Below are 14,146 nucleotides of genomic sequence, written 5' to 3'. Positions count from 1 at the left end.
GTTATAGTATATGACATTATAGTATATGGAATTATTGTATATGACTTTATTGTAAATTACATTATAGTATATGGCATTATTGTATATGACGTTATTGTATATGACATTATAGTATATGGCATTATTGTATATGACATTATAGTATATGACATTATAGTATATGGCATTATTGTATATGACTTTATTGTAAATGACATTATAGTATATGGCATTATTGTATATGACGTTATTGTATATGACATTATAGTATATGACGTTATAGTATATGACGTTATTGTATATGGCATTATTGTATATGACGTTATTGTATATGACAGTATAGTATATGGCATTATTGTATATGACTTTATTGTAAATGACATTATAGTATATGGCATTATTGTATATGACTTTATTGTAAATGACATTATAGTATATGGCATTATTGTATATGACGTTATTGTATATGACATTATAGTATATGGCATTATTGTATATGACTTTATTGTAAATGACATTATAGTATATGACGTTATTGTATATGACATTATAGTATATGGCATTATTGTATATGACTTTATTGTAAATGACATTATAGTATATGACGTTATTGTATATGACATTATTGTATATGGCATTATTGTATATGACGTTATTGTATATGACTTCTTGTGAGAATGCAGCTTATAACCCGTGATAATGACAATGAATTTTACCTGTAGATGAAGTTTGACTTTATTTGCATCTATTAGAAATTTCGCTGATACATTATTGAATTATTTTTAATTGTTGTATTAGTAAAACTAATATATAGAGAGATAATGATCTTTTTATTACTGCCTTGAGTATTATTATTTTTGGTTGCTGAAATTCATTGGTTTGATGTTAATAAATACCATTTATTTAAGGTGATAATTGATCAAGCTAAAATGTTTATGCCATGTGCTTTTTCACCTGTTGCATTTTGTGTGTGTTAGACTCAAAAAGTAATAATTCATATTTGATAATTCATTGATAATATACTGTATTTTTGATCTGATTCACTTTGACATGTTTAGATCATTTTTCTGTGTTATATTATGCACTGCATGACTTATATAGATATTTTATAAATGGTGTTTTTCCAATAAATGATATTTTTGATTTTTGATTTGACTATCGTGGTGATATAATATATCTCATTTGAATTATAATTTTGATGCGATTTGAAAGTATTTAGGATCAGAGATAAAATATAGGGTATCTCTTTGTATTAATATTGTGGATGTGGTTCTACAATCTTTGGTAGCGTCGTTATTTTGCGTGTGTGATAAAATATTGGTTTTGCCTATTTTGTCTCATTAATATCCCTAACATCGTCATGGATGTAGGTCTTCTTCACACTCTGCCTGTCATCGATTGGTATGCCAGACGCAGACTACACAGTCCAACTGGTGATATAATATATTATTAATCCAAGCAGTAGAACCAGGGTCTTGTTTTGCCCCAGCTGTGTGGCCGCGGAGGGGGCAGTTAGGTGGCACTTCCCTGTCGTCCCCCTGTAGGTGGTCAGATGGATCTCCGCTCTAGGCGAGCAACAGTCTGACGTGAATTCAATGCGTTCTGACGGCCCATCAGGGCCGTGAGAGCAGTGGCGTCGGCAGGGGGGGGCCAGAGGGGGCCATGGCCCCCCCTAAATCATGCCCCCCCGGTGTGCCCCCCCAATTGAAACGCCGTCTTTTTTTTTTTTTTTTTAATAGATCCGGAGGAGAGAGAGAGAGGCGCCGAGCGGTCGCTGAGGAATAAGTTCTCAGCGACCGTTCGGCGCCTCTCACTCTTTTCCGCGACCGCGAGGCCTCTGCCTTGGTCGCAGTGCCGGCATTTCAAGCCGAGCGCCGGTATATGATGTCATATCCGGCGCTCAGCAATGAAGCCGCGCACACTGCGGCAGAACCAGGAAGACAGAGACCTCGCGATCCCGCCGCTGGACTTCTACAAGCCCAAGGTAAGTGAACTTCAAAGGGGGGGGAGGAGGGTAGAAAGTTAGGAGGGGGTTAGAGAGTGAAAAGAGGTAGATAGGAAGTGAGAAGAGGTAGATAGGGATACATTGGGAGGGAGAGAGGGGGTAGATAGGATAGATTGGGAGGGAGAGGGGGTAGTTAGGATAGATTGGGAGGGAGAGGGGGTAGTTAGGATAGATTGGGAGGGAGAGGGGGTAGTTAGGATAGATTGGGGGGGAGAGGGGGTAGTTAGGATAGATTGGGAGGGAGAGGGGGTAGTTAGGATAGTTTGGGAGGGAGAGGGAGATATTAACATATATTGGCAGCAGGGGCTAATATTAATATTAATTGGCAGCAGGGTCTAGTATTTATATTCATATTGGCAGCAGGGTCTAGTATTTATATATATATCGGCAGCAGGGGCTAATATTAATATATATTGGCTGCAGGGGCTAAGTTTATATATATATTGGCTGCAGGGACTAATAATATATATTGGCAGTAGGGGCTAATATTAATATATACTGGTAGCAGGGTCAAATATTAATATATATCGGCAGCAGGGTATAATTTTTATGTATATCGGCAGCAGGGTATAATATAAGTATATATCCGCAGCAGGGGCTAATATCAGTATATAACCGCAGCAGCGGTTAATATTAATATATATCAGAAGCAGGGTGTAATATTTCTATATATAGTCATCAGCAGGGGCTAATATTAAAGAATGAGAAATAACTGCCTAACGTGTGTGTGTATATGTGTGTATATATATATATATATATATATATATATATAGTGTATATGTACCGTTTTATAATTGGCCCCCATACTTTGGTTCCTGGCCCCCCATGTGCCCCCCCTAAATATGAAAGCTGGAGACGCCACTGCGTGAGAGACAGAACCGGTGCCAAGCTGATTCTGTCCGGACTTGACTCCATCCCGATCTGACACCTGTAGAACTGCCCCCCAGGCACGCGGCTGGCAGGACCCCGGAGAGAAGAAGAGGGTGCAAGAAGGAGATGTTTTGGGCGAAACCTAAGAGTGACCGAGAAGGATAGAAAGAAAGAGAGATGAATGAGGGTGGTGTGGGGAGGGGTAATTGGAGGTGGTCAAAAAAAGGGAAAAAAGGTGAAGGTTGTGGGACGGACATAGAGACCGGAATTAAGGTAAAGAAGCCATGAAATACAGAAGATGGGCAACAAGCAGCAAAGGAGACAAAAATAACACATTAACAATGGTGGAAATAATAAATTAAATATAATAACTTATAATTAACTATTCATTAACTATTAATCCATATTACTATAAACCTCAAATGCAGCCCCCATGTGACCACCTAGCCACACGCTGACATATGACATCATACACCATACGCAATATCCGCTTCTCTCGGCCCCCAGTGAAGGCACGCAGGTGGCAGGTGTCCGGCACGCGGACGGGGACACGCGGTGACATTAGCGATGAGGAATACGTACCCGTGTTTTGTTCTGCACCACGAGGGGTAACATCGCGAAGCAGGCCCATGTCTTTTTCTCACAGCTGGCGATCGATGCTGTAACGGTGACGACCGCGTCTTCCTTCGCTGTGTCGGGAGCTTTGATCCTGAATTCTGTCACGTGGCTTTCATAGCGATTCATGTCGAGTCTGCACGGGATGGGGGTAAAAAGTCATGAGGACTCTTTTGATGCCAGATGCTGGATGGGGGGGGGTACGCTGCGCTGTCGTATGACGCTGGATGGGGGGGAGGTATAACACACAAGCTCCATTTAATGTGCAGCGATACTGCATGTTGTTGCATATTCCTGTGTATAGATACTCGGTATAACTGTATATTTAAATGTTATCCACAGCTGCCAGCTGACCCCCAGCAGATGCGGTATTTAACAGAGGTGTCCAAGATCGGCGGCTGTCTGACGGCTTGCGCTATACTAATAAACCGCAAGCTGGACATTTGATCCATACGCTGCTCCGACGCCTGCTTATCCGCCAGACTGAGGGGGACCAGCCGCGCTCCTCATGAGTGTCCGTGTACACTCACACTTCTCCTCGCTGCATACTTAGAGATCTGGGTTTAGATGTATACATACGTGCATTAAGCTGCCCCCTACACGTGTTCCTAGCGTGTGCGAGGGTAACGCATACTGTGCACGTGTGTCTGCGGTGGACGGGCGCCTGGATACGTTTTGTATTTGGAGACTGTTACTGGAAGCCCCGATCCGTCTGATCGAGTATCGATTACCGATAATTACAAAAGCCGATTTATTCACCAACATTCCGTTGCTTTTATGTAACCTTCCATCCCGGAATGTTGCTGGAGAAATGGCTTCCTTGTACGAGCTGTGATTTATTTAGAGGAAAGTAATCCAATATCCACATTCTAACCCAAAAATGCCACCTGTATACTAAATGTAGATGTAATTTACAGAAATGCCACTAGGTGGGGCACTTCCTCATTTTATTTAATTTTTTAACAAAATGCAATTTTTATTTTTATTTTTTTATAATTTTTTTGCTGGGTTTATCTAATTTTTGCAGACTCTCACTGTGGTTGGTTAATGGGGGAAAACACTAAAAAAATACCACTATCTGGTGCTAAATTGTTAAACCCCTTTAACGTCATTCTGTCAAATCCCCATTTCGTCATGTTTTGGGTTTTTTCCCCCCATAATTTTTAATACCCTCATTGCCCCCCCCACCAACACACACTACACTTCAGTCTTCAAATTATAATTTCATTCTTCCAGAAAAAGCACTTCAGTACAATATGGATTTTAGTGACCCTTTTCGGTTTTTCCACCCCAAATCGCTCTGCATCAATGCTGGACTCGATCGCTACATCGCAGCCTCATCCGACTATATGCTGGAAACTGACTTCTTTTTATTTTGTAAACCTCTAAGTTTATAAATAAACAGCTTCAAGAATATTCCAAGATTTTTGTTTTTATTCTTCAAAAAAATATTTATTCCCTGAAGAAGAAAAAAAATTAAAGAAAGGCAGATTTAGCATTTTAATAAAAGGGATGCACAAAAAACACAAAGGAAAGAAAAATGTTTAAAAAATGTTTCATTATTACTTAGCTCTTTCGTGATTCGCTACTCAGTTTCTGTATAAAATATACATCGCCAGATAATTAGCGATTTGATTATATTTCTGTTACTCCGACCTGGCCGAGGGAATCCGATCCAATAAAAAAGGCTCCGCGTTACCTTCAGCTCTCCTCTGGCGGACCGACGCGGTTCTGGAAAAAGAGAATGACAGTCACATGCCGGGCGGGACACGGGGTAACACGCAATGCACACGGGAACATGTATGAGCGCTGGCGTGTGCTAACCGGTACCTTCTCTGTTTCATCGCATAGCAGATGCCGGTAACGATCAGGCCGATGAGAATAACCACAGTGACCGTGACGCTGATCACCACCGTCTGTGTGGAGACGCCGCTCGCCCCTGTAAACGGAAACGCGTTTCACATCATGTACAGGTGAGAGTGACATATGATGCCCTACAAGGGGAGGGGCAGACTCACAGCTCCTTCTATGTCACCCTGTAGTGGGAGGGGGAGACTCACAGCTCCTTCTATGTCACCCTACAGGTGGAGGGGCAGACTCACAGCTCCTTCTATGTCACCCTACAGGGGGAGGGGCAGACTCACAGCTCCTTCTATGTCACCCTGTAGTGGGAGGGGGAGACTCACAGCTCCTTCTATGTCACCCTACAGGGGGAGGGGCAGACTCACAGCTCCCTCTTCCTAGACGTCTCACCGTTTATTAGCCCACTCACTCTCACTGTTGTCCGTCTCTCCCGGCTGGGCAGCTTGCGATGGTTTCAGGAGATACTCGGCACTGATTTGTGGGAATTCTGCCACCGAGCACCTCCAGCGGCCGTGGTTTCTCGGCTTTGCGGGGTCCAGGTTGTAGATGGCGTTAGGAAGGCTCTCCTTTTTGGATCGCAGAATGACCCCGTTTAATGACCAGCTGAACGTGACTTTATTCTCGGGCAGAGCCTTGGTCTGGCACAGGCTGCATATGAGGGCGTTAGCGGCGTCGTTCAGCACCAAGTCCAGTGACGGCGGGGGAGACTGGTGAGATGAACATCCTGACTTCAGGGAAGAAGGCAGAAAAACAGTTTGGTGCAAGGAGACGGCAATAATGAAAATAGGACGGGCAGAAGCCTTCGGAATACCCCTCACTCTCATCACATATACATGTTACCTGGCTGGGGCTCACCTGGAGATCACCTTAAAGAGCGTGCAGCGCTATCTGCTGGAGAGATCTGGTACTACAGCAAACTCTAGACCAAGTCCCATGCCAAGCTTTTTCTAGGTTTTAATTTATATCCCTGGATGTGCGAATAATTAATGGGAACTCCCAGCGTTTCACTCCTCGTATCAGATTAAAATATCTTTTAAAAAAAGTCTTTCTTGGAACGAGGGGGAGTTGCAGTATTGTAGCCTGCCCCTGCTGACCCCACCCCCGAGGTTCCTTGAACTTTTGATTGATGGAGATAAGTAGCCTTCAATATTTTATTGTAACAGCAATTCCCAGCATGCAGTGAAGGCTCCCCACCAGGAACGCTGGGGCGGTATTTAGCACCCAGGTGTCAGATGCCCGGCACACGGATGGTGTGACATTAGCGGTGAGGAATACGTACCTGTGTTTTGTTCTGCACCACGAGGGGTAACATCGCGAAGCAGGCCCATGTCTTTTTCTCACAGCTGGCGATCGATGCTGTAACGATGACGACCGCGTCTTCCTTCGCTGTGTCGGGAGCTTTGATCCTGAATTCTGTCACGTGCCTCTCGTAGCGATTCATGTTGAGTCTGCACGGGATGGGGGTAAAAAGTCACGAGGACTGGTTCAATGGGGACAAACTGAGCCAAAAAGTCAATAAATTAACTAATTCTTTTAAACTTAAACTTGGATAAGCGAACACAATGTGCCATTGGAACACAGGAGTGATGGGAGTGATAAAGAGCCATTGGAACACAGGAGTGATGGGAGTGATAAAGGGCCATTGGAACACAGGAGTGATGGGAGTGATAAAGGGCCACTGGAACACAGGAGTGATGGGAGTGATAAAGGGCCATTGGAACACAGGAGTGATGGGAGTGATAAAATGCCTTTGTGCACCTATGAAGAGATTCCATTAAAAATCAGCCTTTTTCAGCTACAATAGTCATTTATAACATTAACCCCATCTGTGCTGGATTTCTGATCCATTTCATGTTATTTTGTTATGGACAGTGACCCCACACTTTTGAACGCGTGTTTTAAGAAGCTGGAGACACGCAGCCTCCCGGACTTACCTGCCGATGGTCTGGTTTATCGTGAAGTCAGAGTCATCGCTGATCAAACTAACGCTATAGCAGGTGGATGAGCCGTAATTGCTGATTGTGAGCGACACTCGACGATTGGAGCCTGGAGTCAGGGCAGACGGAGACTTGTTTGACATCTGCAGAGAATTAAAAACATTAATGTATAGACTTTATGTAGAATGCCCATAAAGAACATACAGAGGAGAACTAACAGGTCATCTAAGAAAATGTATCCTACAGGACAGAAGTGACTGTAATGGAACGCACCTCCCGGGCACCCTGACCAATGTTAAGACCCAAACCCCTGTGCTGCCCTGATGCCCTGATGAGAGTGTGAGTGAGAGAGCATGAGAATGTATCAATCACTAAACATAATGGTTTTGGTGGGGGAGGGGGGAGAATACCCTGCCTATTGATACCCATGAACATTGGCAACCTACCTTGTCACGTGATATTCTAAGACACGTTCAGCAATAGATGCTGTAGTTAGAGGAAAATGTTACGATCATTCCAAGACACAAGACGCAAGTAATAATCTCTTAGTACTCAGGCAGGTGTAGTGGGAGTGTGAGTAGGTTACCCATGATGTGTTAGTACAGGATAAAGTGTATCACGCTCAGGATGCAATAAGATGAGTGTCCATGCGCACCTCCACCACACATTCCGCTGCTTTAAGATGCTGGGGGGCCTCCCGATGCAGTGCATGCTCGTTATCATCTTGGCCGCTCACCCCAACTCTGAACTCACCGATAGGCATATGCCCCACCTCGGTCACCAGGAGCCCTGCCTTACTGGTCTTTTTCAGTTCCAAACTCTGGGTCTCCCCTTCGATGGAGGTCAGAGAGACACGGTCCAGATGAGCAGTCTCCGGGAGTCCAATGGTTTCAATGACCAACACGGCCGGGACTCCTACCAGAAAGGCCGGAAAGAGAGCACCATCGTAGGTCAAGGTCACATCGACTAGCAAGACAGCAAAACCTAGCCTTGTACACATATAACATTATACGGGTTAGAGGAGATGTATGGATAACTTCATACCTGCTACCGGTTGGTTGGTGTATGTATACAACCCCGGGTGAGAACCGTTCATGGAAGCCCCGAAATAATAAAGGAAGTCAACAGAACTGCGACCTATGAAAGAAGAGGGATAAGGGGGCAGCAAAAAGAAAATCACAGAGGGGGGGGAGAAGGAAAGGAGGGGAAGATATCAAGGTGGAGGATGGAATAGAAAAGAGTCAGACTGCAGCAGAGATGAAGAGAGGGAAACACAGCATCCACATGGTTATTCTCAGGTACATGTAGAGAGGCATGTAGTCATGTCACCTTGAACATGTAAAGTGTGGAGTCCCATGGTTGTCATAACGATGCTCCAGTTCCCCACAGACAGAGGGTCTTTGAGAGAAATTCGAGTTAACGTGCCGCTGGAACGACGAACGCCATGCTGGATGTGACCTGGTTGGAGAGAGAGAAGCCTGACTAGATGGCAATAAAAGATCACTGGCACCTCTCAGCTTGGCTGATTACTACAGTCGAACATGTAGTAGACAGACTCTACCGTATGTCCTAAAACATGGTGGTCAGAGAATGAATCTCAATATTTACTAACGGTGCATGGGGTTCTGAATTCTCACCTGCAGGATCTATTATGTTGAATTTCTTGACTTCTCCATTTATATACAAAGAAACACTGTGCAAAAATTTGTCCACCTCAAATACATGGGTGGCATCTCCTTTCCTCTCGCTCTGGACATGAAGAAGCTTGACCTGTAAAGATGGGATAAAAGCAGCAGCAAAGTGTCAATCATCCCACACCAGGATACTTCACACGGAGGACCGCCAGCCTTCCCAACGCTTACACGGGTTCATTTACCATATCAAAGTGGGCTGATTCTCCAATGACATCCGATACACTACTGATGTCTTCGTTGTTGGTGAAGATGACTTGGCCACCTGAAGTCATCGCAAGTTCCGAATACAGGTCAAATCTGTCCTGTCTTAACAATTCCCTCCTGCTCCGTCCGCGTGTCAGAGAAGGATCCTCCGTAATCAGGAAAGAGACCTGAGGAGACAAGAGGTTGCCCAGAGGTGCTTCTAGATTCCGACATTCAACTGAGATCTTCTCTATCCCTCCACCTACTACTAACCACCGTATTCTATATCTCTGTTCCTCCTCATTCTTGCCCGTTCTGGGGAATCATGGATAAGCCAATGTCTCACCTTCATCTTTTTATCTTGGATCAAAGCCTCCACGGAGCTCCGAAGCTCAATGTCTTTGGCGGAAGCATCAGTAAAAACAAAGATTTCGGAATGAGGAGGAGTGTGTATCAGAGCCAGCTGGAACGAAAGCAAAGGGTTATAAAAGTGTCCAGAACAGAAGTGTTGGTGTTAGATAGAAGGGGATAGCGGTGCAAATCAAGACATAGAAGATCACACAACGATACGGCCACGTTAATGAATGGACACTATGGAATCTTATGTGGAAATGGAACAGTATATCTCTCGATAAGCTTCATCCGTGTCTCATTCCTTCTTTCCAACCTGACAATCACTTCTTCTCTCCTCTCTGCTTCCTTCTTCATGGTCATAGTTCATACAAAGTTCTGCTCTGGGCTGGTCGCCTTTCTTTCACATTTCACACTTCCTCTTAAAAATATCTTTTTCCTTTTTCAATATATGGACTTCGTTACAAACTGCATTCCCCATACAGGCGCGGTCTGGCAGCCCGGCACACGGGCAAATGCCCACTGGGCCGCTGGCCATTGACACCCTATACGCACCCGATCTGCCGCCCCTGCTTTCCTGTTTCAGAAGTTTCTCTGGATTTATCGAGCTCATTTTAATTTTTCAACATATTATAAATAGACGGTTACCCGCAGTGCCGACAGACACATCTCTGGTTCATCTCCCCCACCCTGGGCGTACAGAGAATTCAGATATTTCCGGAATTCATTACGGTCACTTGTCTTGAATACAGGGCCGAATTCTAGAAGTAACAAAAAGACCCTTATGATGTTTCGTTGTGTGTGTAATAGGGTGGACAGTCTATGAATATTCACTTTTTAGAGGGATTTTAACACTTTTTTTTCCAGCTACCTGGATCGTTGAAAGGCACGAGGATATAGTAGTCCGGGTACAGCAGATTCTGTCTATTAATTATCTCATTGGCCTGGCGTCGGACCGCGGTAATCTCTTCCCCCATGCTTCCCGTTGTGTCCAGGACAAAACTCAGAGCTGGAAAAGAAGAGACTCCGAGGAGCCTACGAGACGGGGGATCGGAAGGAAGAGGGGTGTGAGTTTGGGGTGATGTACACGCGACAGGTCATATGTAACATATGATGTCTCTCTCATCATACCTCAGCATCTCACGGTCCGTCACGTCTTTCCGTAGCTGGCTCAGAAACTGAATGGTAGCCCGGAGAGCCAGTTCAGCAGCCTGGGTGTGGAGGAAGTGGTGGGGGGAATAAATGGCGTTGTTGGTGTCCTTGTTGATTCCACCACGTGCACTAAACCGACTGCTATAATCGAAAGGCCCGCCGTGGCTGCACTTTCCTAGAGCGACAAAAAGTTTGTTACATTCTATGTGGAATAAAAATGGAATAACGGCTGATATTTCTGTTTACAAAAAAATAAATATTTTTTCCAGGATTTACTTTCCCATTTAACCAATGGATTCCAAATGATGTTTCTCCTGCTTTATTTACCCTAAATTACATATCGTAACCCGGACCGGCTCTTAGAACCTCAGCTCTGGATAAGAAAAAGCACTGACTTCCATACTGTGGCCTCAGGGTTTGGCCCCTCTGGCAGTTTTTACGCACCCCGAGGCTTCTTAGGTGTTTCTCCGAAGTAGCCAGATGTCAGGAGATTTTTCTTTCGAACGCTCTCTGCTATGTTGTTCCGACACGAGTCTCCAGTGCAGTCTATACAGGTCTGATCCGAGTCTGAAAGAGACGAAAGAGCGAGATGAGGAAGAACGTACCGATTTCTAGGAGAAGAAGCCACTACGGCCGATATCAAATGTATTAAAAAATGTGACCTTTGGGTCAATGGTTTAATCTGCTGGGAGAGAGGTCTAAGGTTGCCTATCTCTGGTTCGAGCAACATGGATACCACCAAGGCAGGGGGGCTGCCATTCTGTCATTATTTAATTCCATTTATTTTCTCCTGTTTGTGTGAGAATGAGATGGGTAGAAAAAATATAGAAACCAATAAAAGTAAAGGGTAGCCTAGAAAGGCATGAGAAAGGTGGTAGATAAGTGAAACAGCCTTTCAGCAGAAGTGGTAGTTGTTAATACAGAGAGGGAATTTAAACACGCATGGGTTAGACATATGGCTCCTGAATCTAAGACGAGACCAACGACTGATTAAGGTTTGAGTCTTTACAGCAGCAGAAACGGGCGACTAGACGGGGGCCGAAAAGGACAGATCTGCCAGCGGGTTCTATGTTTCTAAAAGGAATGGGACAAAGCTGAGGGGTTGTTAGAAGCGGATGAAGTTAATTACCTCCAGCTAGAGAGGTGATGTCTTTCCCTGGAGAGGCTAAATCGGGGTAAATGTCAGTGTTACCCATCTCTACCCAGTTGGTGTGACTGTAAAAGTCCTGCAAGGAATGGAACAAGGAATGCTATTGGGAAATGTAACAAGAAAAAGTTACCTCACATTCCGAGAAACGCTGGAACCATCATGAACAGAGCCATCGGCCACCAACCCTTCCATACAAACCACCACTCACTACTGGGAACATACTGGAGAACCTGCTCCAGGCCCTCACCTGCAAGGAGTGCAACATCTGGCCTAACCTCTGCCGAGACCCCTCGTAGTCTTTGGCCTTCATAGCAGTGAGTAGGTCCTCCCGGGCCCTCAGCAGGAGGCTGTTTCCTTGTTGCAATCTCTCAGAGTCGAAATGACACAAGGGGTCGTCGCGGGTCCCGTTGAGGAAGTCCGTGTTGGCGTTCGCATTGACTATTTGCCGCACGGAGGCCCTGAACTGGCGGACAGACACTTCTTCTCCAAAATACGCTCTTAAAATGTCATCTGCAATCAGCGTCTTACCCTAAAAGACCAAGAGCCATGGAACGTTGGCAATTATGAAGGAAGTGAGGTGGAATGAAGTCAACAGTATGATTTAAAATATTGTTAAAGGATTTTCTTTAAAATATATATAAATATCCAGCAAATATATGATGTGCCTTATCTGCTCTTAATTTCGCAACTGGGGGAGATAAAACTTAAGCCACCAGGGTCGGTCAAAAGAGTCCTGCAGGACATATCCAGCCGTCAGACGCCATTACACCGTCAGACGGCGGCAGGACTTCAGCCGAAACTGGTGTCTCCGAGAGTCTAAGTAGAATGTGACGCCCTCGTACCGTGTTTTACGTTCATTACAGGATCATATTAGGCCAGTCGTACCAACAACTGACCCCCCGTATATCTAATCACCCTGACTCGCTCCTAAGAGGCGCAATTCTGGATATTAAACACGGTGGGGGATGGGCTGACGAGATGAGACCGCTGGCTTTCATTTGCGGTCTAATCCCATTTTCCAAGAAAAAGTTTAATTTTATATAGAATCCTAACACAAAACACACACCTAATGCAATAAAGATGTGAACGCAAAACAGCATTTATAAACCATTAAGGCAGCGTCATCAGGGCAATTGTTAAACGTTGAAGTATTAATAAGACGCTCTTGTGTTAGAAGGATTGATAGCGGTGTTATGGGATTACGGGGAATGTATACCGCAATAAACGAGGGGGGTTCGTTATTCTTAATTCATTAGCATTACATCCAAACAGATAATAACAGAGGGAGGGGTGGGCCGAGTCATCAGCTTGAGACATGCCATTAAATTTGATAGAGATCACAACACAATGTGACATATGTGGATTAGACACGATGATGTCATAATGTTGACATTTTCACATATATGAGGATATGGTTGTCCCTCTTTCCAAAATATGGGACAATAGTCATACTAAGCCAACAAAAGCCGTCACCGGCTTCCAAACAATAAAGATCCCCCTCCTGACAGGATCTATTCAATGAAATGCCCCTTCCCTGCCTGCACCAGGAAGAAGAACGAGACATTTCAAGAGAATACGGGGTGAAAAAAACACAAAGGAATTAATTACAGACGTTCCCCTGCACCTGGGGCCAAATCCGAGCTAAACCCCCACGGGTAAAGTGCCGCTACCGGAACGCAGGGCATTGGGCAGGAGATTAGCATATTGAGTCAAAATCGGATTTAAATTGCCAAAATATGACTAAACCGCACAAAAAGTATCCGCGTGTCTATTTTGTAACTTTATAACCCAAATTAGTTTAATGTTTGTAAAAAGGGTGTTTTATTTACCGCCCCAGTAGTGTTTTATTTATTCTTTATTGATTTATATAGCGCCATCATATTCCGCAGCGCTGTACAATGGGTGATCAGGAGATAATAAAGCAGTGGATGACATGGACATGGGCTTTACCTGGAAATCCTGTTTGTTTAATGGGGGACGGGTAGGATGCTTGTTGTCCAGCAGGATCTGCAGGGTGACGTTGAGTATGGCCTCCTCCGTCAGATCCTGGTGAGTGTACGATCCCCACGTCACCGACAAGAACTTGGACCAGAAGTTGGGGAAGAAGGCATGGCTTCCTGGGAGGACCACGCTCGCCATTATCAGACAGCCAAGGAGACGGGGCAAGCGAGGAGCCATCGTCCCAGAGAAGGACGGTCCTACAAAGAAAGATATTTCACTGAACGACAGCAAAAAAACCCTCAAACCGGGCAGTAAAGGGTGAATGTACGGAACATCTAAAGGGGGTAGAAGGGTAAAGGTCTACAGCTGAATTCCCAAATCCTACAAAAACCTACAATTTAAAATA

General features: G+C 44.6%; 1 protein-coding gene across 1 annotated transcript; it reads right to left on the bottom strand.

The window, feature by feature from the left end:
* Positions 1 to 3,415: 3,415 nt before the first annotated feature.
* Positions 3,416 to 13,938, bottom strand: LOC149271590 (von Willebrand factor A domain-containing protein 7-like). Its single transcript, XM_089507294.1, has 19 exons — positions 13,750 to 13,938; positions 12,047 to 12,328; positions 11,779 to 11,875; positions 11,094 to 11,216; positions 10,629 to 10,824; positions 10,369 to 10,532; positions 10,146 to 10,258; positions 9,493 to 9,609; positions 9,146 to 9,334; positions 8,907 to 9,039; positions 8,314 to 8,406; positions 8,023 to 8,184; positions 7,716 to 7,755; positions 7,543 to 7,597; positions 7,267 to 7,412; positions 6,612 to 6,780; positions 5,742 to 6,060; positions 5,300 to 5,408; positions 3,416 to 3,605 (listed from the first exon to the last, which is right to left on the bottom strand). Exons 1-19 carry the CDS (start codon positions 13,936 to 13,938, stop codon positions 3,416 to 3,418), a joined length of 2,886 nt encoding a protein of 961 aa, XP_089363420.1.
* Between the last annotated feature and the right edge of the window lie 208 nt (positions 13,939 to 14,146).

Source organism: Sceloporus occidentalis, unplaced genomic scaffold, assembly GCF_023333645.1.
Source record: "Sceloporus occidentalis isolate IW3139 unplaced genomic scaffold, rSceOcc1.0.p SCAF_489, whole genome shotgun sequence".
NCBI classification, from domain to species: Eukaryota; Metazoa; Chordata; class Lepidosauria; order Squamata; family Phrynosomatidae; genus Sceloporus; species Sceloporus occidentalis.
Note: the sequence above shows the minus strand (reverse complement) of the source record. Positions and strands in the feature narration are given on the sequence as shown.